Source organism: Spermophilus citellus (genome assembly GCF_964194105.1).
Source record: "Spermophilus citellus genome assembly, chromosome: 4".
Lineage (NCBI taxonomy): Eukaryota > Metazoa > Chordata > Mammalia > Rodentia > Sciuridae > Spermophilus > Spermophilus citellus.
Window position 1 is genome coordinate 71,768,192 of NC_138185.1, and position 26,370 is coordinate 71,794,561.

The 26,370-nt window shown below is 45.0% G+C and overlaps 2 protein-coding genes across 7 annotated transcripts in view; one reads left to right on the plus strand and one right to left on the minus strand.

Moving 5' to 3' along the window:
* Positions 1-1,035: 1,035 nt before the first annotated feature.
* STARD5 (StAR related lipid transfer domain containing 5) lies at positions 1,036-26,369 on the plus strand. 2 transcript variants are annotated; one of them, XM_081292663.1, is made up of 6 exons: positions 1,036-1,181; positions 1,783-1,832; positions 2,194-2,326; positions 6,375-6,492; positions 7,330-7,423; positions 24,236-26,369. In XM_081292663.1, the coding sequence occupies exons 1-6, from the start codon at positions 1,068-1,070 to the stop codon at positions 24,360-24,362; spliced, it is 636 nt and encodes a 211-aa protein (XP_081148789.1). In that variant the 5' UTR covers positions 1,036-1,067; the 3' UTR covers positions 24,363-26,369. The 2 variants fall into 2 exon arrangements, with proteins under 2 accessions (XP_081148789.1, XP_081148788.1); XM_081292662.1 differs by lacking the exon at positions 24,236-26,369 and adding an exon at positions 9,390-10,009.
* The window catches only part of IL16 (interleukin 16), a 131,649-nt gene continuing 115,449 nt past the window's right edge, over positions 10,171-26,370 (minus strand). For 3 of the 5 annotated variants that reach the window (XM_081292659.1, XM_081292657.1, XM_081292661.1), the window contains 6 exons: positions 23,079-24,168; positions 21,779-21,947; positions 20,374-20,475; positions 16,848-17,103; positions 16,492-16,617; positions 10,171-13,618 (listed from right to left, as the gene is read on the minus strand). In XM_081292659.1, the coding sequence (XP_081148785.1) occupies positions 13,425-13,618; positions 16,492-16,617; positions 16,848-17,103; positions 20,374-20,475; positions 21,779-21,947; positions 23,079-24,168 (1,937 nt within the window). In that variant the 3' untranslated portion in view covers positions 10,171-13,424. The remainder of the gene's footprint in view (positions 13,619-16,491; positions 16,618-16,847; positions 17,104-20,373; positions 20,476-21,778; positions 21,948-23,078; positions 24,169-26,370) is intronic. The other 2 variants (XM_081292660.1, XM_081292658.1) reach the window with 1 other exon arrangement.

Consider the following 26,370-nt stretch of genomic DNA (forward strand, 5'->3'; position numbering starts at 1 on the left):
GCCTCCTTGCCCCCTGGCCAGGCCACCTGGATGCAAGAATTCCTGATAAGATCCCTTATATAAAGCCAGAGCCTCTCTCACATGACAGCACATCACATCACACTGGATATCTCCATTCAGAGGCCCCTCCGGCATCTAAACAAGTCCAGAACTAATTTCACCATCTTCTTCCTAGAGTCTACCTCTTTCCCCATGTCACTTAAGCCACCAGCTATGCAAGCCAAGTGGGAATCGTGATACTTCTTCCTTTTTCCGCATCTCTCACAATCATGATTAATAAGGTTAATCATCTCCTGAATGTTTGATGTCTAACAAAATCACTTTCTACATCAATCTTACTTTTCCTTGGCTTTAAACCCAAACAAAATTCTTTGACCCAGAAACTCCTGCTTTTCACAATGGCCTGAAAGACATTCCATAGAGCTTTAAACCCAAACAAAACTCTAATAGGGCCCAGATTGACTTTCAAGCCACAGATTTATAGAAATATTCTACATTGAATTTTTAATCAGTGGCAGAGAACTCTATATTGTACCTCCTAATCACTTCAACCTCGATCGGTCTTCTTTTCTGCACCTCCTGCTCCTGACTCCTACCCGGCCCTCCTCACTCTTCTCCAGATCCTGCTCCAGGCCACTAATTTTCTTTCACCTTCTCGGCTGCTCCTTAAAAGGCCTCCAAGCCTCCAGGCATATTCCCTCTCCCTCCCTTAGAGCAGTACCCGGAACATCCTTGTTAAACCACCCTAGGAGTTTGTCCAGACTTGGCCATCATCGACCTCTTCTGGTCCGGGTGCTACTGGGCGCAACCCAGCGCCCCAACCGCACCAAGGCTCTGGGCGGGTGCTGCAAAACTGCCGAACCAGCCCGAGGATCCTGAGCCCACCCAGGCGGTGGTGCGGCCTGCGGCGCCTGGCCCTCAGTCTCCCGACCTGCCAATCTCGGTGTGGGGCGTGATCTTCTGTGGGTCCGGACCAATCCTGGAGCAGGAGGCCGGAGGCGGGGCTCCAGGCTCCGCCTAGGGCTTGGTTTCCGGCCTCCCAATCAGTGCACCACCCTTCTCACTTCATGTCTCCGGTGGGGATGGACCCGGCCGAAGCTGCTCACGTGAGCGAGACCGTGGCAGAGAAGGTGCTCCAGTACAGGCGAGACCCCTCGGGCTGGAAGATTTGCCGGGAGAGCGTGAGTGAGAAGCTGGGCGGCAAGGGGTCGCGGAGACTGCTCCCTGGGGCCTGGACCCCAAAGTCCCCAGACTCCTCTCCCGGTTGCTTATCGCACTCCAAGCCCCCGTAGCAGGATTGAGGGGGATCCCTTAGGGGGTTGTTTCCTTAATAAATAGTGGACTTGTGCTCACAATGACTCTAGAAAGCAAGAATCTGCCCCTTTTTCTGAGTGACTTACCCAAGGTCACCCTAAATGGTGGTTAGATTTGGAACCCGAAACTCCAAGCTCTAAGCCTTTATTCCGTTCTTTAGCATGAGCATCTTTGTCCCAGAGGTGGTATGGGAATCATTTTTCTTACTTAACACTTGTAAATTTTAACAAATACCCCCAAATTACTTACTTAAAAGCATTTAAGATGATTTGAAAACCACCCTCAGCATTTAAGACTTCCCTCCCCATCCCCTGCGGTGGAGACAGCTTTACTAGTCTCAACTCTGCCTGAATGGGTTGGGTCACCTTGGAGAGTACATCCCCTCTTCTAAAGAACTTGGGACTGAGCCAGGTGTTCTTCCAGAGCCCTTCTAGCTCTAAAATTCTATGATTCTGTGCCTTTTCACAGAATGGAGTTTCAGTTTCCTGGAGGCCATCTGTGGAGTTTCCAGGGAACCTGTAAGTGCACACTTGCTCAAAGCTTGTCAGAGAGTTTGCTTCTCAAAAGATTCCAATCGACCCTAACACACTGTGATCAACTAACCAATTATCTTCCCCCAAAGCACTAGCTTCTGTTTAATCTAAATCATTTCCAGCAAGCCATATTCCTGTAAAACAAAATAAAAACAAAAACACAGCACCTGTTTCTGCAGGCCAAAGGGGAGGTGGGCTAACATATTTCAGCCCCTTCTCTGCCAGCCTGTCCTAAGGAAATATGATGGCTTTGGCGTGGTCCACCTTCCTTCCATTCCTTAAATATAATCCCAAGATAAACAAGTTTGATTGATGCTTTGGGGTCAAATTCCTTTTTGTGCTTCAGGTATCGAGGAGAAGGGATTCTGTGTGCGACACCAGAGGAAGTATGGGACTGTGTAAAGCCAGCTGCTGGGGGCCTTCGAGAGAAGTGGGATGAGAATGTGACCAGTTTTGAAATAATCCAAAGCATCACGGATGTAAGTTTTTCCAAACATGTTATCCATTGACATTGTCTGGGCCCTGCTGCAGTAACCTGGCCCCATCTCCTCTGGAGGGTGTCTGTGACACTTTTTGGTAAAGAGCATGTTCTGTACATACTGGCTGCCCACTGCTTGAAACACTCTAAGCCAGCCTTGGCCCAGTTATAGGTAGGAAACCATGACTTTGAGAGGCAGAGAAGACCTTAACAGAACCAAGAAAATATAGATGGCAGTAGTTGATGAAGTACCAAATGAGTCTAGGCTCCAAGGACACCAAGGCAGTGCCTGGATTTGTTAGTTTGCAATAGTGCCCCTTGATGGGGCCAAGAGAATGAGTGGAGAGACCTTTGGCATGGAGTCAGAATTCTCTGCCAGCAGTGGAGCTGTGCCAAGTGGCAGTTTCTGGATTACAGTCTTTCCTTTAGGAATATGTATACCATTCAGATTAGCCCTGCCTAGTAGAACTTTCTACAATGATAAAAATATTCTGTAATCCACTTTGCCCAATAAGTTATTCACTAAGTCCCCTGTGGCCACAGGGCATTAGAAGGTGGCTAGTTTGAGGAAATGAATTAAGTTTATTTAACTAATCTAAATGTAAGCCTAAATAGCCACATGGAGCTGGTGGCTATCAGAGTAGAATTCAGATGTTGATAAGTCTGCCCTGAGGTCCCCTCATTTTGATTACAGACTTTGTAGGGGGGAAAGTCATAACCAGAACGAATGCTTTTTGAGGGTAAGCATTGCTAAACTGTCCAATTTGAATGGTATCTTGATTTTGACTTCAGAGACCTGGCACCCTCTTGAGTGTTTACACAGATGGTATTTTGAAATCTCATACAAGAGTTCTCAACTAATGAATGTTTGGCAGCCACATATTCTCAGCCCTGTCTAAGAATTTTCATTTGTCTCCTGTTGAGTATTACAAGGGTTTCTGTCAATGTTTTCTGAAGGATGAGACACATATCCCTGGGGAATGAAAGGGGACTTAGGTCCTACACAGTCAAAGCTGAAATTGAATACCATAGTGGGAAAAAGAAATGCCTTGTTTTAATTCTTCTTTAATCTCTTTGATGACTTAAAGAGGACTGTCTCTGGTGCTGATGTGCTCTTAAAACCTGTGTCACATTAGTTGATCTCCTTTATAACAAGATAGATAGCTGGTCCCAGGGTCAGAATTAGCAACTTTGCATTGCTTTTAATTTATGGCAAGTGATTTTTTTTTTCAGTTCTGATAAAAAACTGCCTTTTAAAATCAAGTGATCTAAGTTTTTAAAAGGCAGCACATTTAGACAGCAATATTAAGTTAATTAACATGATGGGTGATACCAGAAATAGCAAAAAAATTAAGAGAGTATTCAAATAATTATATGCAAATGACTGAAGCTGAGGAAACTTGGGTTAATGTCCTTTAAAGAATAATACAACTGGGCATGATGGTGCATGCCTATAATCCCAGCAACTCAAGAGGCTGAGGCAGGAGGCTAGCAAGTTTGAATCCAGCCTGGGCAACTTAATGAGACTTTGTTTCAAAATTTTTAAAAAATGGTAATTATTTTAAGAAGGGCTGAGGATGTAGCTCAGTGGTAAAGTGGGACAGGGTTCAGTCCCCAGTACAAAAAAAAAAAAGTAATATATGGAATTTTTTTAAAAAATAGTTTTTATATTATATATTTTATATATTTTTAAATATTTTTAGCATGTTTGCAGTTCTTTGGCTTTACACAGTGACTGGTGGGAGTGAGAATAAAAGGCTTCAAAAGTTAGAGGATGATACTAAAATGCCATAACAATGATCAAAGGCTAAGCTGTCATTTACAAACTCAGAGTGCTTTAACTGAAACCTTGGAGAAGGGAAATAGTTTGACAGAGATAAAGAGAAGCACCCAAGTTCACACAGATAAGAAGCTGACCTGGGACCTGAGAGCCACCTGATGACTCCAGCTTTCCTGCCTCTCAGCCACCACAGGTGCCAACTGTCTTCCAGAGGAGCCCAAGAATCTCTTTCTACCCCACTGCCTTTTCCCCAGCTCCAATTCTGGGTTCGGTGACCTCATCCCTCAGAGGCCCCACAGAGTTCTGTTTTCCTCAATGTTATTACACTGTAAGCTCCTCACTTTTCCCATCTTGCCAGAACCATACAAGATAGCCAGCTGTTCACCTATGCTGAATTCTACATTGGTGCAAGTTGCTATTGCCTTCTTGATCAGCTTGCTAATGGGTCATGCTGGCAGGTCTTCCTGCTCCTCTGGTACCCTGGTTTGTGCCTGTGATGCCTGCTTCCCTATATGGGGCTGCTGCTCCAGGCAACACAGGGCCCTTCATCCCTGGCTGGGCCACAGTTTGCCCATGTATCCTGCCTGATCCCAGTTAGTCTCTGATGCAAGGGTCTTCAACTTTTTTGCTTACATACCTCTGACAAATTTTTGAGAAATTTTGCATGACCCCACAAATCTAGTTAACAGCTAAATTTTTGTAAGTTGCAAAGCATGGCATTTCTGACATATTAATAAGTTTGTCAATTTTGAACAAAGTATTGGTACCATTCTTTTAGTTGTATCTAAATAGCATATGAATTTGTGTTTACTGTCACCCATTTTAAAAATATATGATTAAATTTTTCTTTAAATAGTCAGAAATTGTATATAATTAATTGTTTTCCTTGAACTCAAATTTCCATTTCATGCAACTCAATGAATTTTATCTTAATATACTGCATGTTATTCTTGGAAGTCATCATCTTACATCATAGATACGCATATAAATTGAAATTATTTTTTAATTGTATCTTTCCTTTGACTATAAGACTAATTGTATTTTTTAATCCAGATTGAGGTATGAGTATAATTTATTAAAATGACAAGATTACATTACAACTTTTGATGGGGAATTATTAAACACAAAAAGAAAAATATTGTGCATCTCTGGATGAGATAAATGGAATTCTTTGTTTTAATTAATTCATGTGTCCATGAAAAGATATAATTTCTTACCAGAGAGATACAGTCTTCAATAGACATTAACTGAAAATAGCAGAGGCTACTACATGCCACTGGTTTACAAAAAAAGCAGAGAAGAGCTGACAATTGGTAGCTCTTAACAATTTAGTGAAAATAACAAAATGTGGAGAAAAGGCCCTTTCTTATAGATTGGCATTTCTTGGCATCATTTTGACAAATTTTAAATGTTCTAATTCTGAAATAGACATCAGATCAATGGATGGATTGAAGAAACATACCATGAATATGTTGACATCTATGACTTGCTGTGGACCTCATCTTGGTCTCCAGACACTTTCTCTCAGAAATGATATATTTGAGACTAATAATCAGAAGTATATAATTATTTTCCTTGAACTCAAATTTCCATTTCATGCAACTCAATGAATTGCATGGAAGCAGTGTGGCTATTTTTTTTAAAGCACTGAATTATATTGTTATATTGTGTATGTACAAGTATGTAATAACCAATCCTACTATTATGTATAATTATAATGCGCCAATTTAAAAAAAAAATACTCTTCTGCTATTCTTTTCTTCTGTGAAATACCAGAGTTCAGAAATAGCGAAATCGCCTTGTTTCTGACCCCACACTTTCAATTATGCTTAAGAAAGGGAAAACATGAAATTCTAACCCCAGTGTATATGATACCTTGATTAAATATTTAAATCAGTGTTCTCGATTGTCTTTGGTACCCTAGGGGTACAACCAGAGAGAATTCATGATAGGGTGATTCTACATGAGGGAAGATGGGAGAATGCTCTTTTTGTGTGTGGGGGGGGGGGTGGTTTTTTTGTTTTTTTGTTTTTAAGCAGGAAAAGAGACCCTACCTGCAGATGCAGCCAATTTAGGAAGTGAAGTCATCTGGAAGTTCATCCCCAGTATACCTAGTGGAAAGTTCTTTAGCATCACCAGGGCCGCCCTCTGGGCCCTCATGTGCACAGTGCCATGCTTTCCTTTTCCCCCCGGACCCTGGCAGACAGGGGAGAGCTAGGAGAAGATCTCTGACCTTCAGACACAGCTAGGCTCCCTTTTTCTTTGGCAGACACTTTGCATAAGCAGAACCTCCACCCCCTCAGCTGCCATGAAGCTCATTTCTCCCAGGGACTTTGTGGACTTGGTGCTAGTCAAGAGATATGAGGATGGGACCATCAGTTCCAATGGTGAGTGACAACCAGGTGCTGTCAGGCCTGCCCAGGAGGCTGGGCTGTCTCCTCCACTCCTCAGATTCTTAAGGAAAGCCAAGCAGCTGGAAACCAAGCAGTAGCAGGGTATGACCATCCCTACTGCACATTCTAAACAATGATCATCTCAATAACAGTATGTGCCTTGCCTTCACAGTTTGGGGGGATTCCATGCCATGAGGGTCTGAGGTGGGATAATCCTTGTGCCAGTAATTTTATTTATATAGATATATTTATTTAGTCCCAGATCTTGTCAGCACCCCTTCTTGTTCCTGCTGAGACTGGTAGTTTGAGCTGTGGACATGCAGGTTACAGTTGGATATCACAAAACCTTGATATGCAGTGACTCACTGAGTTCATGGATGTGTCCTCCTGAGAGGGTTGGGCACAGTCCACTCTCTTCCTGCTCAACAAAGAGCAGAGCTGCTACCACACAGCCCATACTGTTCCTCTGAATCTGCCTCATGGGGGAGATTATAGACACATCCCCGCTTCTGTCAGCTGAGATTTAAGAAAGGCACCTTCCTCCTTCCACCCCCAAACCTTGTATTATAGAATATTCTTTGTTCCAATATTCTTATCGGCTTGGGGAAGCTGCATGTGGGAGTGTAATATTTGTGTGTGTGGATTTGAGTGTGTGCGCATGTACGGGAATGTAAGTGGGTGTACAGGGTGGGGAAGAAAGTTGAGGCCATGTAGCAAGAGTCTCTTGCCCTCTCGCCAGCTCTCAGTAACTGGTTCTGCACACATTGTAGCACTTAAGTGGCTAGGTCTGACTGAAGCTGTAGATCACTGTTTGTCTGAACTGTCTTCCAGCTACCCATGTGGAACATCCACTATGCCCCCCGAAGCCAGGTTTTGTGAGAGGATTCAACCATCCTTGTGGTTGCTTCTGTGAACCTCTGCCAGGGTAAGAATAATGAAGAGGGATGCCCCTGTTTCAGACCTGACTGACTTCATTCTGGACACTGTAAGAATAGGTACTTTGACTAGGATTCATAAGAACAAAATGTCTTAGGCTCTTTAGGCTTTGATGTTACAAAACACTATTACACACAAACACATGAGTGACATAATATGCTAAAGCCTCTCACAGGGATGCTGTTATAATTTAAATTTTTGATATATAAAATCCTTACTCCCACCCCATAAGTCAGGTTGAACAAATGCCATGGTCCCATTTAGAAGATGAAACAGTTTCGGGTAGTTAAGTATGTATCTATGATCAGTCTAGGGGGTTGGCAGAGTCTGAGCTCTGGCATATTTCTCCTGCACTCCCTGGGAACCATCCACCAGCCTGGAGCAGCTGGGAGTATGACCATCCCTAATGCACAATCTAAACAATGATCATCTCAACTAGGATTGGGGTGGTCTTGGGAGCTGAAGGGCAATCAGAGACCACACTGTGAGTCAATCACGGAACTGAGCCTGGGATCCCTTCCTGTTTACCCATAGCTCACAAGGCCAGGTTTTTACAAGGAACTTTATATGTAATGAATTACCTGAAGGTCACTAGTGTATTCTGAGTGCCACCCAAATTGACAATAAAAGAGATTACACCTGCCACTGTGTCCCTGTGTTCCTACAGACTCCAAGAGGGGAGGGGCTTGAGCTTTCTCAGCCCCAGGAGGCAGGCCTGATGCCATAGGACCTTACTAGAAACCAGACCTGGACCTCCACCTAACACTGTGTTTGCTAAGCTGGCTTTTCAAACATCTTTCAAAGGACTTTTCTTAAATGTAACAACATTTTAAGTCTGAAAATAGCATAGCCATGCTTTAACACACACTAGGATTTTTAGTCCCCTCAGTACAGAGGTGCCCTAGATCCAGGGCTCTAACCTCTGCTTCATTTCCTTATTGTCCCCACTTGGCTGTCAGTGCTGAGAACCACCTTTCCATGGTGCCATGTCTACTGGAAAGGAATTTTTCAGAATAAGAGTCCTCATATAAGATAGCAAAGGTTATTGCACAAATTTTGCAGATGGCCTGGTTGGGACCAGAAAGTCCCCACAAAACCCAGCTAGTATGCAGGTTTTAAACCAAGCATTGACTTGCCCAGCTCTTGTCCACTCAACAAAGTTCTGAGTTTTCAATTCTGCTATTATTTCAATGAAATTGACAAAGGTACATTGAGGTGGGTTGGAAGTCATAATATAGAGCTTGTTATATAATTTATCATTTAATAATTGAGTGATTAATAAGTTATTTAATCAATTATTATGAAACTTACTGTATTAATGAAAATTATCACTAATCATTCACCTATTATTTTTTCAAAAGAATAGAACTCTAAAAACAAATTATTTCATTTACTGCAAGTGTTTTGTTGCTCAGTTGTTTTGGTGTTTTCATCAATGGGATGATGGGACATAATGTGTTAAAGATGCAAGTGTGAAAAGGGCAAACCATATATTTGTATTGTCATGAAAACAGTTTTGACCTTGTAAACCCCTGGAAAGGGTGCCAGGGTCCCCCAGGAGCTCCTGACATTTTGAGAATTGACGCCTGAGCAGACAGACAAAACCAGCTTCTGTGTTCACTCCTCCCAGGGCCTCAAACAGAGAGGGTTCTTGAAAGCATCTACAAACAAATCTGTCAGAGGGAATCTCTCTTCTTAGAAAGGAGGGACCCCCCCCCCACCCATCAACCCCTGAGGGCCTGATGGGACTATAGGATATGTTCACTAGAGGCCATGTTCCCATCTTAAACAAGAAAGTACAAAGTGGCCCCCTGGGCAGTGAATCCTGCAAGGGATTGAATGTGGTCGCTGTGTAACAGCTGTTTCTGCTGGGCCAGGCTCTCTTTGCCTGATCTGGTACTGTGCCAGCCCCTCTGTGGCAGATGCCTAACACAGCTCTGCTGTTGCTTTCACAGAGAGCCCAACAAGACCAACCTGGTCACATTCTTTCAGACTGACCTCAGCGGTTACCTCCCACAGAGCGTAGTGGACTCCTTCTTCCCTCGGAGCATGACCAGTTTTTATGCCAACCTTCAGAAAGCAGTGAAGAAATTCCATGACTGATGCCTTCAGTTGTTGGCAAAGAACATCTGTGACTCATTGAGGAGCTCCACTTGCTGGAATACCTCAGATCTAGGAGAACCTGAGCCTGCTTTTACTCTTGGGCAGTGAGTCTCTAAGAATGCCAGCCAAGGGCGATAGCCCACCCACTCCTACTTCCTCTGTCCTCTCAGGATTGGCAGGAGAGGAACCATTCACATACTTCTAATTCTACCTGTGATCCAAGTTCACCTGAGGCAGGGTGGACCCAAACTTCTGGCTACCTGACAAGAACTCAGTTCAGCACTGTGTGATGCACTGTGATTCCAATCCTGTGTGTACCTCTCACTGTCAGAGGCCATGTCTCCATGTTTGTCCTAGAGAATCATGATGAACACTGAAACCAAGTCCTCAGTGCATTTTTTGGAAACTCTCATACATGTTATAACACCATGTAAGATTTTCCCCTTAAAAACATGTCAACTTGGAAAAATAATTGTTTTGAACAACTGAATAAGCCTTAAGAAAAAATTCTTTCCATTTGGATCAATACTTTCCGTGGTTCTTCTGTTGGAATTGGTCTTCTACCTTCTTTCCTTTGAGTGAGTTAACTTTCATATCACCAGTACCACCAGGGAGTTTGAATCTGCCCCAGGCCAAATCTGTAGTCTTTGAGATTAGTTTTCTTTGAGAGTGACTCTAAATGGAGTAAACTTCTCCTGTCTGTGAGCAGAACTCTGGGGATAAGCGTCTCCTTCCCCAGGGTATCTACCTCTTCTTGCCCTCTGTTAAGAAGGCCAAAGCTGGAGTGCTCTGGCCACACTGCCACCGAGAAGGAGGGCAGAGTAGGCCTCCCTCTAGCATCCCTGGCTGGAATCTTTCCTCTAAGAGTCTGCTACTGGATTGTACAATCCTGCAGTGTCCATACCCACCTGTACATCTTCAGAGCCAGGGAGTACAGCTTTATCACCCAGAAGAGACTGGGCAGGAAGTCAACACACAACTTCTTTTACCTGTGTCCAGTCAAGGCATCATAGCCAGAGTGATCCTCTAGCATTCCTTTGAAACCTTGTCTGGCTTCCACCTTTGTAAGGAAGACCCCTCCTTTGTCTGATAAGAGGCCCTTCATGTGGCAGCTTCTGTTACTATTGCCCATGCAGGAAATTTCCATGGCATTCCACCTTTGCTACTCCAAACATAAGTCACTAACTCTTGGATGACCGGTCACTTAAGGACTTGTCTCTGGCCCATATGATATTCTGTGCTGACCTTACATGAATCAGTTGGCGTTAGGTTAAACTGGTTTGAGCCCAGAAGACTCAGAACAATTGTTACAGAAAACATCACCATGCTACACGATGAGATTGTGCAGGCACAGGGAGTGTGCCCAGCCCTGGGCAGGCCCACAGGAAGACCCAGGGGAGAAAGTAGGTCTGCTTTGACTTTCTAATGTATGGAGGCATACTGCTTCTTGAATTTTGACACAGTGATATAATGTATTAACCAGTAAAATGCCATACAAAGCAAAGAACTAGGACTGCCAGGGAGGGGCCCTTGAGAGGATTCCTTCTCATGGAGAGTACTAGGTCCAGGATTATTAACTTTAATGTCTGCAGTGTTGGAGAGTAACTGGAAATATTGTTTCTAAGCCACTGTTTTCCAAGCCTCTGTCAGCTTCAAAGAAGTTGGCCAAGGACAGTGAAACCTCATAATGAAATCCTCACGCGATGGAACTCAGATGGATGAGCTTTAGTTTCAGGGCCCTCTTGCCCATAACTGCCCTGAATTCTCTTGACTTGGAGACCAGGAACCTGAGCAAGAGAAGGGGACCTTCTAAAAGAGGGCAGAGACAGGAGGAGTACTGGGAGAGCCACGAACTCACCATATTCATGCCCTTGTCCTCAGACAACCTCTTCCTACCCACCTGCTTGCTTTGCCCCATTTCCCAAGGAGTCTCAGGATCACAGGCCCATAATAGCTCCATGCTCCTACCTTTCCCCACCTTCCTTTCTCTTTCCCTGGGCTGGTCCCACTATCACTTGGCTGCTTGAGAAGACTCAGAACAATTCCCGGTCACATGCGTGCCCAGATGATGAGATTGTGCAGGCAGGGAGTGTGGCCTCATTGCCCGGCCCTGGGCAGGTACACAGTAAGACCCTGGGGAGTGGGCATTGTATTGAGTTACACTTTCATCAAGTTCACCTCCAGTGTTCCTATTAAATCTAAAAACTGATAACATGATATTTCAAATTTCTTATCTACTTGCTTGAAGAAATTTAGGATGGGGTGAGCAAGACAACGTGCAAGAAACAAACTAAGCCCATTATTTCTCCAAATAATAAAACACAATCAGCTGATGCCAACTGTGACAAGAACACTAAAGGGGTTTACATGAAGAGTAGGAACCCAGCTGGGTTTTCTGAGTCCAGTCTTCTGAAAGATTCTTGGCTTCCTATGGACCCTGGAGAAGCCATCAATTATATTAGCATGGTCCCATGGATTATGGCCTGGGAATAAACTACTTTGTGTTTTATCTGTGATCCTTGTCAGGCCTTCCCCCACACATTCAGTGTGTAGGAGCAGAAGCTCAGGAGGAGCTGGTATTCTGGACTAGACCTGGTCAAAGTATGCTGGGTGATGCTAATTCAAAGTTTCATTGACTTGTCCCGAGTTTGGCAATCAGGTGCTCAGCGATGACCAAAGGTAATACCCATTGGTCGGGTATTCAGAGGTATTTTCCCAAACTTACAGAAATTTTGGCCTCAAAAATCTAAGAGCCTATTATTTATCTCTCCCAAACCACCGGAGGACTCAAATCTCTCTCTGATCACTTCACAGCTGGGCAAGTTACTTACTATCCCTGAGTCTCAGTGCCCTCATCAATAGAGTGGCGCAGAACCACATGCTGTACAAGGTGCTGTGATTACTAAACACCATTTCATATCAAACACAGTGCTTGGCATATGATAGGAAGGTGGTAGCCATTTTTATCTTATGCTTACATACATGGTGGTACATCCTGTTGATGCACCTCTCCACACCATGAGTTTCACCTTTGCTCTGCTCACTGGCTCTATCACCTGACACCTTCCTTGCCTAGGATCACTTATTCAAAAACAAATGTTTTGTGTGAAAGACTTTATTTTCCAAATGTGGCCTTGGCCATATTTTCATGTCCTATAAATCTGAGTGGATTTGTGCTAGCTCTGACAGATTACAGGGAAAGCAATGCTATGGGACTCCTGAAATGAGGGCATAAAAAAGGTGCTGCTTCTACCTGGCTCTTGCACTCCCGGGATGCTCACCCAGAGAGTTCAGAAGCCGTGTTATAAGGAAGCCCAAGCCACAGGCGTTGGCCACCTGTAGATGTTCAGGCCAAAGCCCATCTGCATCCCCAGGCAGACAACTCCCAGATGTATTATGAAATGATCCTTCACACGGTCAAAGACTTCCAGCCTTTGAGTTGCTGCAGTTGATGCCAAGTGGGAGTAGGGAGAGGTGAGCTCTCTGGCCAAGGCCTGCCCACACTTCAGAATCATGATAAAAACAAATGTTGCTATTATGGGGCAGGTTGTCACAGTTATAATACTCATAAGATTTTGCACAGCAGGACATGGGTTTCAGATCAAATTGTAATATATCCATTTTATTATGGCACCACAACATTATCATTAAACTTCATATATATACAGTATACAGTTTGTATCAGCCACCCCAGCGTGACTCTGCCTTATTTTGATGACAGTCCTCTTGCTGGATTGTTTTCCAGAAGGTCTGGACCTGAGCAGCAATCCCCAGGAAGCACACCTGTGCTTTCCCTGATCTGGGTGGGGTGGGCAGCAGAGACCCTGAGAATCAGCAGTTATGGGAGCTGTGTGCTCATGGCTTTGGCTTCAGAGTTGGTGCCCTGTCTAGGGGTCTCCAGTGGCTGTGGTCCCCTTGGACTGCAGGCTTTTCCGTTTGATAACAATAGTGACAGGTCCATCAGGCAGTGCCTTGATGACATTCCAGGCTTCAAACCGTGTGAGACCCTGCATAGCAGTGCCAGCCAGATGCAAGATTTCATCTCCTGGCTGGACCATCTCACTTTGTTCTGCAGCTGCCCCTGAAACAAGGGAGAAGAACATTATAATGGGCTCGACTGGTGATAGGACAAAACGAGAAGTTACTTCTACCTGTGATCTCCAAGGAGCCAGGACAGCTGAGAAGAGAATGACACACCCATTTCTTGGAAGTTTGGTGGTGGTTCCAAAATGAGGAATATTATAAAATGGTGGCTCAGCACTTAGACACCAGGCTCCAGCTCTCTGTGACCTTTGGAAAACTGCAGCCCTTGCTATTCCCAGAGGAAGGAGATTCCAGGCAGCGCCAAGCCAGAGCCCGGTTAGTGAGACTTCTACAGTTCACAGAAGACTCTAGGGTGCTAAGTCCTCCTCGATGCCTCCCTTGAACACTGAGCCAATATCCCACCCCCTTGCTTTTGGTCTCCCTTTCTTATGAGAACAGTACTGGGCGGTACAGGAACAGAGCTGGTGAGATTTTCATGAGGCAGTCTTCATGGGCTTTTGGCTCTGAGCAGCATAGAGAAGGCCTCTGTGCCCATGTAAGAAAGACATAATTCTGTATGGTACCCACTCTTCAAAAGCTGCATGTGGAAACATGACTTTTTATACAGTTTATAAATTTCCCAGTTGACACCATGACCTTCACAAATAATGAAAAAGAATACAAAATAATAAAATAGCTAAATTATTTTGGTTAATTGTTATGATGGGCATTGTGCTAATGGTTTGCATTGGTGACAGTAATCCTATGAGGCATATGCCTTTAGTATTCCCTTTTTATAGGTGAAGAAACCAAAGACTAAAGTGCTTCTTTCAGAGCTTCAAAACTGCTAAAGTGGTTGAACCTGCATTGAAGCCCAGAACTTCTGGCTCCAGCATCCATATCCCTTAGTACCTTGCAGCTGGTTAGTTATCCCCATAGGAGCAAATGGGCCCAGGATGGTGAATTGACTTGCTCAAGCTCATCCTACTCTAAGGAGGAGAATTAGCATTGGAACCAAGTTCATGGGTCCAAGTCTTTTGACTCTGTTGACTTTGGACCCCATGCTAATTCCAAATTGACCTTTGAAAAAGTTCAAATTATCTTTCTCAAAATTGGAATTAACATGGATTCTGGGGGAATCATCATATACACCTCAGCCTACCCTCTGGGTTTTCATAGCTGCCACAGAGATTCCTCTAATAAAACCAGTTGGCCACAGGGATCCATGTAGGACAGAGAGCAGAGTTGGGAGGCCCTTAGGGTCCCAGTTCTAAGAGCTCTCAGACACATACCTGTACCTCTTTGCCTCTTTTATTTTATTTTTTTTCCTTTGGATGAGAAGAAGTGGTCACCCAGCAACTCAGAGGCAGAGCTGGAACTAGCTCCCAGACCTCTTAGCATCCTTTCCTGTGTTCAGGTCTCACAACACCTTGCCCTGTGGTGCATAGGCTTCCAGTTGAAGAGTAGCAAAGAATTCAGGGAAGATTTATATGGCAGCTTTAGGTCATTCATGATTTTCACAGGAAAACCCAAACCCAGTGACCCCCTCGTCAAATACTCTTGCACCCCCACCCCTTGGCTTCCCCACCCTGACTTTAAGCCAGCAGAGAGCACCGTCCCTGCAGGGGCATCCCTTTGTGGAAAGCCAATGCTGGGGCTGGAGACAGAGGCCGAGGCTACAGGAATGTATGGGATATTTAGTCCTCCCTAATCTATGGTGAAGAAAATATCAAAATTGTAAGTAAAAGTGGGAGCTGATGAGTTAGGACTAGGGTAAGGCCAGTAAGGTCAAGTGGAGCAGGTTCAAAGCCAGACTTTGATTGTATTTTGTTCAACATGAATTTTTAAAAATTATTTTGATTTTAAAAATATTTATATATTGCACTGAAGGCTGGGGACATAGCTCAATGACAGAGCACTTGTCTAGCATGCTCAGGGCCCTAGGTTTAATTCCCAAAGATTGCAAAATTAATTAATTAATTGAAATTTTGCATTGAGCTGGGTTTTGTGATATAGAAGGCCGAGGCAAAAAGGATCATAACTTTAAGGCCAACCTCAGCAACTTACGGAGACCCTGTGACAGAGGGTGTTTGGGTTCAATCCCCAGTAACCCAGGAAGGAAGAAAGGAAAGAAGGGAGGGAGGGAGGCAGGGAGGAAGGAAGGAAGAAAGGAAGGACTGAAATTGTATTGATCTTGATTACTGTGTATTTTGGTGCCCCATTAAATTTTGAACCTCAGGCCAGGGTTTTACCTGCCTCAGTCTAGTCTTGGCTCTGCTAAGCTGAACCAAGCCCAGGGCTCAGTTGCAAGAGGACTTTTATGGTTTAGATTTGGTATCCCCAAAAAACTCACAGGTAAGACAATGCAAAAAGATTTGGAGAAGAAGTTATTGAGTTAACCTTAACCTAATCAGTGATCAATCTGTGATGGGATTACTGAGTGGCAGCTTGAGGCAGATGTGGTGTGGCTGGAGGAAGTGGTTCATTAATGGTGTGATTATGGGGTATATATTTTGTATCTGGAGAGTGGAGTCTCTTTCTCCCTCTGCTTTCTGATCATCATGTGAGCCACTTCCCTTCCGCCATACTCTTCTGCCATGTTGTTCTGTCTCACCTTGAGCCCTGAGGAATGGAGTCAGCTGTCTATGGACTGAGACATCTAAAATGGTAAGCCCTCAAATAAACTTTTCCTCCTCTAAAATTGTTCTGGTCTGATCTTTTAGTCACAGCTGTGAGAAAGTTGACTAAAACAAGGACCTAGTAAAACAGAGGGGTTAAGGGGCTATCTGAGCAAAGGGGTAAAGGTTGAGAAGCAGAACTGAGCCCTAAATGTACCTGCATGCCTCTCAAGAGGACATGGGGTTATGGGAAACCAATGTCACCAGAAAGTGCCTATGAAACTGGAGAGCATTCAAAAAGCCCATACCACACCTTTGAAAATCCTGTTGATGGTGAGAGGTTTGTCTCCATGCAGGGAGCCCTTCCCTCCTTCCAGGCTGAAGCCCAACCCTGCAGAGGTCTTCTCCAGTGTCACCGTGCAGACTGTTGCCTCTGCTGCTGAGGAAGATGCAAGGACTTGTTAGAGGCTGCTCTACTCCCAAGCCGTGGATGACCTGGCTGGTGCTGTGTTCACACACTCGTGAACACAAGACACACATCTCCACAAGATAGTATGCAGGTCACATGTGGTTGGGGCCACAAATTGCTAAGCATCCCCACCTAGACTGGCCCCAAGTGGCCAGAGGTAATATGGTCCATAAAGCTTCCACTGAGTGGGGAGAACTTACTGGATTCTACAGAAACGTCACTGGCTGCAGAAGCTGAGGCTGCAGAGTCAGTGGAGGAGTTCAAATCCAGGGGGGCCTCCAGAGTTGACCTTGTGACAATCACAGCTTGCCTTGGGTCCCGAGCTTGGCGGAGGATGGCCAGAGCATCATTGTGGGTGGCCCCTTTGAGGGACTTTCCATTGATGGAAGGAACCTCATTGCCCTTCTGAATGGTCCCTTCCTGGGAGGCCAACCCGTTTGGAAACACTCTGTGAACCTGAGTAAATGAAAGGAAATCAGGAAGTCAGATCCATATTGATAGAGGATCTGAACTTGTCAGGCAGTCAACTCTATAGGGATTTTTGACGCCAAAGAAAACTAAGACTAATTGTGTCCTAGATCAGAGCTACTGGCACAGGGGCTAGCTTCCCTTTATCCTCTACCCATAGCAGAGATCACCTGCAATAACGTCCAGGTGAGCCTTCAGAATTCTTCTCAGAACCATGCCGTGGACCACATCACTACAATCTTCATGGACATTCCCGGGGAAATCTTCTGCCTTACCTGTCCTAGATCAGCATTTCCCAAACTACTTCCCTTGAATTCTGATTCTATGGCATGTTAATAGGTGATGAGTAAGAAAGGGTTTCTAAGATCAAAGAAACTTGAAAAATACTGAATTAAGCAAAAAATTTAAAAAAAAACTCTGAAAACGTCTATTTCTCTAAAGGTATTAGAAACACTACAATGCAAATTTGCATAGATCTCTAAGAACAGGCAATATGATATGGTGATTGCCCAAAGTGTTCCAACAAAGAACCCTTTCTCCATAGAGAAATGCTCTCTCTGGTCCCATCTTCTGCAGGATATATTTGATATACACTATCGTAGGCAGTCTAGACATTAGTCACTTCTTGATCACTTTCAGCAAAAATATGCAGGATTAAAACAAAATGTCTTTGCCTTGCCCTCTTTAATGATGTAAATTATAATTAAAAGGATTGATGGGCACTCACTTAAAGGGGCTTCAGATTGTTTTACTTTTTATGATGTGAACAAGCACTTTAGTCTCTGAAGTGGTTTTGGTGTTAGAAAATTCTATTATGTGGTCAGATAATGTCAGAATTCGTAGGCTGTGAGCCCCCAGCATGAAGCAGAACTTCTGCTGTGAGGTTCCTCCTCTATAAAACAACTATTCAACCCAAGATGTGGGAAGATTAATTTAGACAAGAGGTCACTGAGGTGGTGAGCACACTGAGGTCACTGAGCATGGTGCTTGGTCACGCATGGTATCATACTTGGTTCTCTTTTTACAAATCTATAAATGAAGAGAACTGTTAAACGCAGAAGGAGAAAGAGGAAATTTTGCTCACATGCTCACTCAGCGTGCTGAATTTGAGTGCTCAAGGGTGGCTGGCCAAATGGAGTGAAGAGAAATTGCTACTCAAGGACAGAGAAAAAGATCCAAAGTGCTATTCCCACAGGCAGGCTCTATTCAAACACAAGAGAGCCTTCTCTATAAATTGAAAGGGAACTAACTACAGAATCAGGAACCTGTTTATAGTGTTCAGCCAAGTGCTTAATAACAGAAATAGGTACTTTTTTAGTTTTATGTGCTTTTTTGTGGTAAAGAACTTATAAATAAATCAAGGAAGTCACTGCTCACTCAGGACCAACTGAAGTAACAAATAAATGTACTACATCACCATTGCAAGGGGATATGGTATGTTTAAAGGTGGCTGGTGCTATGGACTGGAAGATTTATTGCAGCTGGGCAAAGACATTCAAATGAGCCCACCACCATCCACATACCCTGAGACAACACAGCTGTGAGATGACAACTATATGCGCTCAGCTTTAGAGAGACACAGCAGCTATGTCATTGCCTGGTCCATGAAGATAGGAGGATCAGAAATCATCTGGGTCAAGTACACTTGGTCTGGAGCAGTGGGCTGATCAGATTGCCCAGGCCAGAATCATGGGGTCCACTGATGTGTTGCTCTCTCAGCACCATCCAGGCTTTAGCAGTTCCTCTGTGAACAGGGGCTGGACCACGGGATCTGAAGTCCTGGGATGTGCACTGCTATTTACATGCATGCACAGTAACTGTTCTTTCCTCCAGCTGTGGCCTGTTGTGCTCAACTAACCATCAGATTGGCTTCTCAGCTGCCTAAGTGAACAGTCTCACCCTCTGAGTGGGCAAAAGCAGGAATGCCACTGTTTTTACAGGGCTCTGCCTTTTGTTCCTTCCTATGAGGTGATCTGTGTTGTACCTCAGGCCAGGTCTTCAATCCTGACTGTACAGCCTTCTAAAAAGGCGCCTGTGCTCATAAACTGAGAAACTGATGTGACTCCATTTTTGAAAAAATAGATAACAGCAGCTTCTACCTCAAAGCCTGTCCAAGGAAGGGGGTGTGACTCTTGTCCTTGGAAAAAAACACAGAGCACTCTTAGGCACATATCCACCCTGCTGAATTGTTTGTCTGCAAATAACAGGAGAGATCTGCAGGGGCCAGGTGTCCCTGACTCAGTTAGGCTAGGTGAGGACCCATAGCAACCCCCTAGCAACCACCAATCAGCATGGGACAGGGAGAATACCTGGGATGCCAGATGACCCCCCCCCCCGCAGTAGTCTGGGTGGTTGATAACATGTTAGGAAACCATGTAGTTCAACACATACACCCCTTGTGGATTAAACCAATCAGTTCAAACGAATCCCCCTCTTACACTAACCAATCACTCCTACCCAACTTGTTCCTGCCAGTGAATGTGCTAATCAATGTTAAGAATTGTTGTTTGACTTTCCCATGGTGTGAAATGATTTGCTGTGTGATGTTGTGATGCATAGAGTATCCCCCAAAAAACTATAAGTCCTCACTGAACTAAGGGCCCGGCTCCCTCCTCGGGACCTCTGCGTCGGAAACGGTTGTGAGTCCAGGCTCAAGCTTGCAATAAAGACTCTTGTATGATTGCATCAGATTCGGCTCCTGGTGGTCTATTGGGGTTCCACAAATCTGGCATTACAAAACGACTCTTATCTAAATCTTAGTGATTACTAGGACTATATTTCCAAAGGAAGAGACATGACATTGAATGAAATGTAGTTTCAGTTTTTAAAATGTCCTCTGGAACCTTAAAAAATGTAGGCAATAGAGCTTCAATCCTGCAAAATTCTGATTCAGATGTTCTGGTGTGAAAATCATAAACACACACACATATACACACACACATTTTTGAAGCTCCACAAGTGATTCAGTTTCATTTGGGTACATTGAAGTTGTTTTGGGTACCCAGAGACCTTCTTTATTAAAGTGAGGATTAGGATGAGGGTTAAATATGAAGTCCCACACAAGTAATCCGTCTGTGGTTCTTGAAAAGGAGGGTCCTGTTGGCTCTCCTTTAAGATCCTGTCCTAACTGCCTGCCCAGTGACCTGGTGTCATGCATTCCTCTGTTCCCCAGCACAGGGCCCCAACCTGGTAAGTTTGCTCCTCCCCCAGAGACATCCCCTCAGGCTCTGAAACGCCCCCCATCTTTGGCCCACTTACCGTAATCACCTTGTTTTCTAGATCTGCTCCTCCTGCCAAGCTGAAGCCAAGGCCAGCGCCTTCCTCCTTGTGTAAGATGGTGACGTGGATGCTGTCTAATTGCTGCAAATGAAAACACATCAACACCTCAGGGCAGCAGCATGAACAATTCAATAAATGCTTTAACATCAGACTGATTTATTTTATCAAGCTCAGCTGGGCCAGGCTCCAAGTTCTGTCACTTCCTCAAACCTCAGTTTCAGTTTCATCATCTATAGAGAAGACTGTACTTTCAGAGGAAGTTTAGAAGTAGAAAAAAGATGTATGTAAAGCAGCAAGCACAATTCTTTTCCTCCTTTCCTTACCCCATCTGTACCCGCACTAATACATGCTGGGCTAGCTGCTATGGAGTTAGCTAAAATCCCAGCATGATAGATAATGAAGCTCTACCATGTCTCATAGGACAAGGACTTTGGGTCAGAAAGCCCAAGATTCAGTACTGTTTTGCAGAAGCTGGTTTCTCCCTCTTTCTCCCTTCTCCTCTGTGGGACACAGTAGCAGCAGTCCGGGGGCCCAGGTGACCTCTCTCTCTAGAATACATGCATAACCAGACATGTACACAAATGCAGGTACACACACAGCATTTCCCAGACTGGACATGGGCTCCCACAGAGCCAGGACAACCTCCCTGTATAGACCAAAGCCAGCAACCCCTATTCTGGTCTAGAATTGCAGTCTTAAGCTCCGGCTCCTACAGAGGCCAGCAGGTCACTTAAATGAGCAAAATGGGTAGATGTGAGATGAAGGAATCACAGCCAACAAATATTTATTTCCTGCTCTAAAGGGTTGGCTACTACGTAGGAAGACAGACCCAATGCTACTAGATCACTCCCTTTAAAGAACAGAGTTAGAAATCCAGATATTGATTTAGGTTTTGTAATATCTAGAATTCAATAACAAAAAAAATCATCATACAGACGAAATAAAATACACCTTCAGGTCCCAGAGCTCGGCAGTCACTGTTTTGCAACCTGTGCTAGGGAGTGAATTTATGTCAAAGAATTCACTTGCTCCAAGCACCATCAGAGTCCCTGACTTGCAGGTGGCTCTGGGATCCTTTGATTTGGAATCTCCAAGACCAGACATGATGAAAGGATAGTGTCCCTCACTGCTCCAGTGCCAGCCCAAATCTGCCCCCCTGGGATGCCCTATAGGTTCTTGCCAGGTTAGAATACAAATACCCTCCCAATAGCACCCTAGGTGGAACTGCTCTTTGTATTTTATGCACTTTTGCAACTATGAGCTGACTTCTCTAGCTTCAAGACCCATGGAACTTCATGAGCTGCTTCCCCTTTGTCCAAACTGTGGTAACCAAACAACCCACAATAACCTCTTGCCACTGTAAATACTTACAAAAGAAACCTACCTTTAATGTTGCTTCATCCAGAACTCTCACTTCCTCAATGAGTTTTTTTAATTCTTCTGAACTGAGCAGGGAGATGACTGACTGACCAGACTGAGAGGAACAATGGTCCCTGTCATCGGCTTCCTTGGGCTCAGTGAGACCTTCTGTATATTCTCTCAGCTCTGAAAGGCTTTCATAAGAAGAAAGAGCACAGTGCATGAATAGCAATATTATAAAGAGCTAATATTTGTTGCATAATTACTCTATTTCAGGCATGATGCTAAATACTTTGGGGCATTTTAAAATTTGATGTAGCATAAGAACAATAAATAACACAAACAAATGCAGAACTGCAGTGATTAAAGAGGGAGGACCAAGCTCCAGCTCTGAAGAAGCCCCCAAAATACTTCTGCCCAATTCACATTTCTGTGAAGCAGGTCTTCTCCTTTGCCTCTCAATTTCAGCTGAAGTGGAAACTAAGGATAAGCGTTGAAGGAACCTGCTCATGGTCAGGGAGTCAGTACCTGAACTGGGGGCAGAACCCAGGTGTCCTAACTTCCTGTCCAAGGGTCTGAGCCCAGGAGTAGAGTACAAGTGAATTCCTTTTGGGGAGCAGCAGGAACTCCCAAGGGATAATCTCTTAGCTTCATCTGAGTTAAGAATGGGACCTTTCAGATGTGTGCCTACCTTCCAAAATCATGGATAATCTGCCAGGGAGCCGTTCTTGTGCTCCACTTTCTGAGGCTAGGTGTTGTGAAACCTTCTCCTTAATATGGAAGGGAGAGGTGTGGCACGCACATGTGCACATGTGAGCACATGCACACAAAGAGGTACTGGAGAATGAAAAAGGCTGAATTATATTATATTCATGTACAAATATGTAACAAGGAATCCCACTATTATATTTAATTATAATGTACCAACTTAAATTTTCAAAGGAGGAGGAGGAAGAGGCAGAGGCAGAGGAGGAACAGCAGCAGAAGAGGAGGAATAATTTTAAACTAATACATCTGATAGTAAATCTGAGTAATTTTTTGAAGTGGTATAGGCCAGGAGGCTAGCACATGCATGTAATACCAGCGACTCAGGAGGTTGAGGCAGTAGGCCTGCAAGTTCAAGACCAGCCTCAACAATTGAGACCTTGTCTCAAAATAAAAAAATAAAAGGACTAGGGATAATGCTTAGTGAGACAGCACCCCTGGGTTCAATCTTTGGTACCATAAAAATAAAACTAAGTAGTAAATAGAACTTTAAAAGAAAGAAAAATGAGAAAGGAAAGAAAGGTGAGGACAGTGAGAAAAACCCCGGTGTAGACACTCACTTGAGAGAAAACCCCAGGTCTGAGGAGGCTGGCTCGGAACTATTTGTAGCTGCATCTTCATTGGATGATGACTTTGGAGATGCCCCTTCCTTGGGGACGCAGGTGGTCTGGCCACAGGAGATTGAAGATGGAAGGCACAGCAAGGACTTCATGACAGCCGAGGACACCTGGCTGCTGATGGAGTAGAGCTTACTGGTCCTTTCATCAGATGGCTTAGTCTCACAAGATTGGGTCCTGGTCAGGGGGAAGCTGCGTGCCCGCTGGCTTGGCATCTTGAAGACTGGGCCTTGAGAGTCCTTAATTTGTGTGGACAGCAGCCTCGAGAGCGGGTCAGGGTCAGAGGAGAAGGTTTTCTGATGGGGCCGCTGCCCTGGGGGAGGAGACTCCGACACACCTGCATCACTGACCTTGGAGGTGGCAGGGACACCTGAGGGCAGCTGCTCCTGCTCTGGATACCTGTGCTCCACAGAGAATGGAGCCCCTCGCCCAGAGAGGCCAGGAAACTGTCCTCCCTCTTGCTTTGCAGGAGGTTTGGAGGCTTCCCCAGAGGAGGGCTGAAGGCTTAGTCTCTGGGCTCCTCTGTCAGGCAGTTGAGAGGAGCCAAAGGTTTCAAAGGAGCTGATTCTCTGCTTAATGGAGGAGGAGGTGGCCCTTGGGTGTGGCCCCAGGGGCTCCCTGGAAGCAGGTGTTGGCTGCAGGGATGAGGCCAGATCAGGCAGCCTTCTTGGATCTGGAGCACGATTCCTCAGACCTTTTAGACTCTGACGAAACCAGGCTGGCTTAGGGGCCACAGGGGGCCCTTTCTTCACAGTGCTGCTGTCCTCTGACTTGTAAACTTTGTGAGCACCATTGGCAGTGTCCAGCTTTGGTGAGGCCCCATCTGGGTGTCCCTGTGTCCCGTCTTCTTCACCCAGACTGACATTGGGCTGCAGTGGTATGTGGCCATGGTTCTCACTCATAATGGGGCTAAATAAGTTTTTGATGCAGTCAGAAATTCTGACCCAAGGGTCTTCAGCTGTGGTATCAAAGCTATAGTCCATCCGAGCCTGCCTCTTAAGCAGCGGGTGTTTAATTGGGGATGCTCGGGTCACTAGGGAGGAGAAACAAAGCCAGAGCTGGGCATTAATCTTATTATGACTTTTCTTCCTAAATTCTAGTTTCAAAGCTGAGCAGCAAAAGAGCTCTGGAGAAGATGAGCAGAAGTGGTGGACACCGAGATGGGCCAGCTCCAGTTGCTGTCACTTGACTGAGGTGCAGGACAGGAGAACCAGAAAGGGGAGTTAACTTCCTGGCATCCTAATGTTACAGCATTGAAGATGTTCTCAAGAAATATCTGGTCTAATCTCTGGCATTTTACACTTGGGGACTGCAGCGTTCAAGAAGAGCAAGGGGCCATCCAGTGGCAGAGCAAGGACAAGACCCCTCCCCTCCTGTCTCCTCACTCACATGCCCTTTCCACTGCCCAAAGTAACCCATTTCCCAGATAACCCATTAAAGTAAAGGCCAAACTAATTTTCTTCCCTTTTGAACTTTTAGGCCAAATTGGCTCCCACATTTGGTTTGGACTGCTTATGTCCAGTGTGAATGTGCACACCTTTAAGAGCTGATCACAATGTTCCAGGTAGACAAAAACTCAGTGACACTGATTCTCAACCTTGGCTACATGTTCAGATCTAAGGGTCCACCCCTAAGTTCTGAGTTAATACAGCTGGGATGCACCCTGGGTGTTGGGGACGTAATAAACCCTACTGGGGATTTCAGAGTAACACCTGCCCTGTGCCAGCAGGGACCTCGGGCATGCCCTGACATGGTCAGCCCTTTGATCTAGGAGGCAGTGAGCATGGCACTGGCATCCCATCTACATGGGCACGGAAGACTTTGCCCCGATTCTCTTTCCCAAGGATAGGAGAAAGTTGGCCCCTGAGTTCTGATGGCAGGAAGTAAGTCGACATGTGGCCCTGCCATGTCTCCCACACATTCTAGATTTCTATTATTAAGCACATGATGCTTTGGCTGTGTGCTTCCAAGGGAGATGTTTGATGCCAGAATGCAAACCAGCTTAAGAAACACTGTCCCGCCCTATCCCTTGTCTTAATGCCAGATCACAAGAGCAATAATCTATGTAGAGGGCAGAACTTTGATGATATCAAGGAGAAGCTCTGCTCAATTCGGACAATCTGGGTGGGAATGAATGACCCCAGGACTTGGGCAAGTGAGTCCAGCTCTCTTGTTCTGTTTCTGCATTTATAAATTGTTCAGCAGTTAGGGGCTCTTGTGTTGAGATGTGGCAGTCAGAGGTTCTCGAGGCAAGCCCTCTTCAAGCTGGGCAGGACTAACAGTCCCCTGGTGTGTTCCTTAATTGGGATGACTAAGGAAAGGGAGTGTGGACAGGTGAAGCCTCCATGGGCTGGGCACCTGTCTGTCTGAGATATGCTGGATCTTTCCATTCATAATGTTCCTTAACTCTCCAGGAGCCTGTCATCTGCTTTTTTTGCAGTGTTTCTCAACCAGGCATATGGTTTATAGCCTACATGTTTATTTCTCTGTCATAACTGGCAGCTCCTTATGGCAGGAACTGGCCTGTTTCATCCTTTTCCCTATCTCTCCTCCAGCACCAAATATAGGTCCTTTGAATCCAGCACTTAGTGTGTGCTTGCTGAATTGAATCATGTATTGGGGTTCTCTGAGATCTTCCATTCCTTGTTGATGAGCCAATTGAGGCTCTCAAAGGCAAACGAGGCTATCCAGAATCACAGATAATGATGGATGATTCAGTATTTCCCAACACCAAATCCTAAGTTCTTTCTAGCAAGTCACTGAGTACTAAAGTCATGTCTTAGTACTGCTCAATGTACCACGGGGGACACAAACTTGCTATCCACCTCATGGATGTGGTGACCACCAGCAAAATGATACTTATGCTTCCCTGACACTACATTCTCAGATTTGGAAAGACTGAATGCAGTACACTAGATGTTAGCATCCCACAGGCAGCTGCTCCCATGATGGTTGAGTGAGTGTGCCTTTGGACTGCTTCCCAAGGACCCCATTCTCCTGTTGCCTTCCTGGATTGGCCTGCATTCCCACCACAATCACTACAGCATCACTGATACAATCTGGAGATTTCCTAGCCTGGACAGCACCCACTGTTCTGCTGTCCCAGAGCCCCAGACTTCTGATGGCTCATCAGCCTGAGCCACCAGACACATCAATGCAGAACACTGATCCTCAGACTAAACTCGGGCTCTTACCTTATCACTGGACCTCTCTCTACGGGGCCCTTTCACCTTCT

Bases quoted from the DNA above. Each gene is read 5' to 3' on its own strand.
- STARD5 (XM_081292662.1), top strand. From the start codon at position 1,068: ATGTCTCCGGTGGGGATGGACCCGGCCGAAGCTGCTCACGTGAGCGAG. The intron at 1,182-1,782 runs GTGAGTGAGAAG...GCCTTTTCACAG, and splicing joins GGAAGATTTGCCGGGAGAGC to AATGGAGTTTCAGTTTCCTG. The intron at 6,493-7,329 runs GTGAGTGACAAC...ACTGTCTTCCAG, and splicing joins TGGGACCATCAGTTCCAATG to CTACCCATGTGGAACATCCA.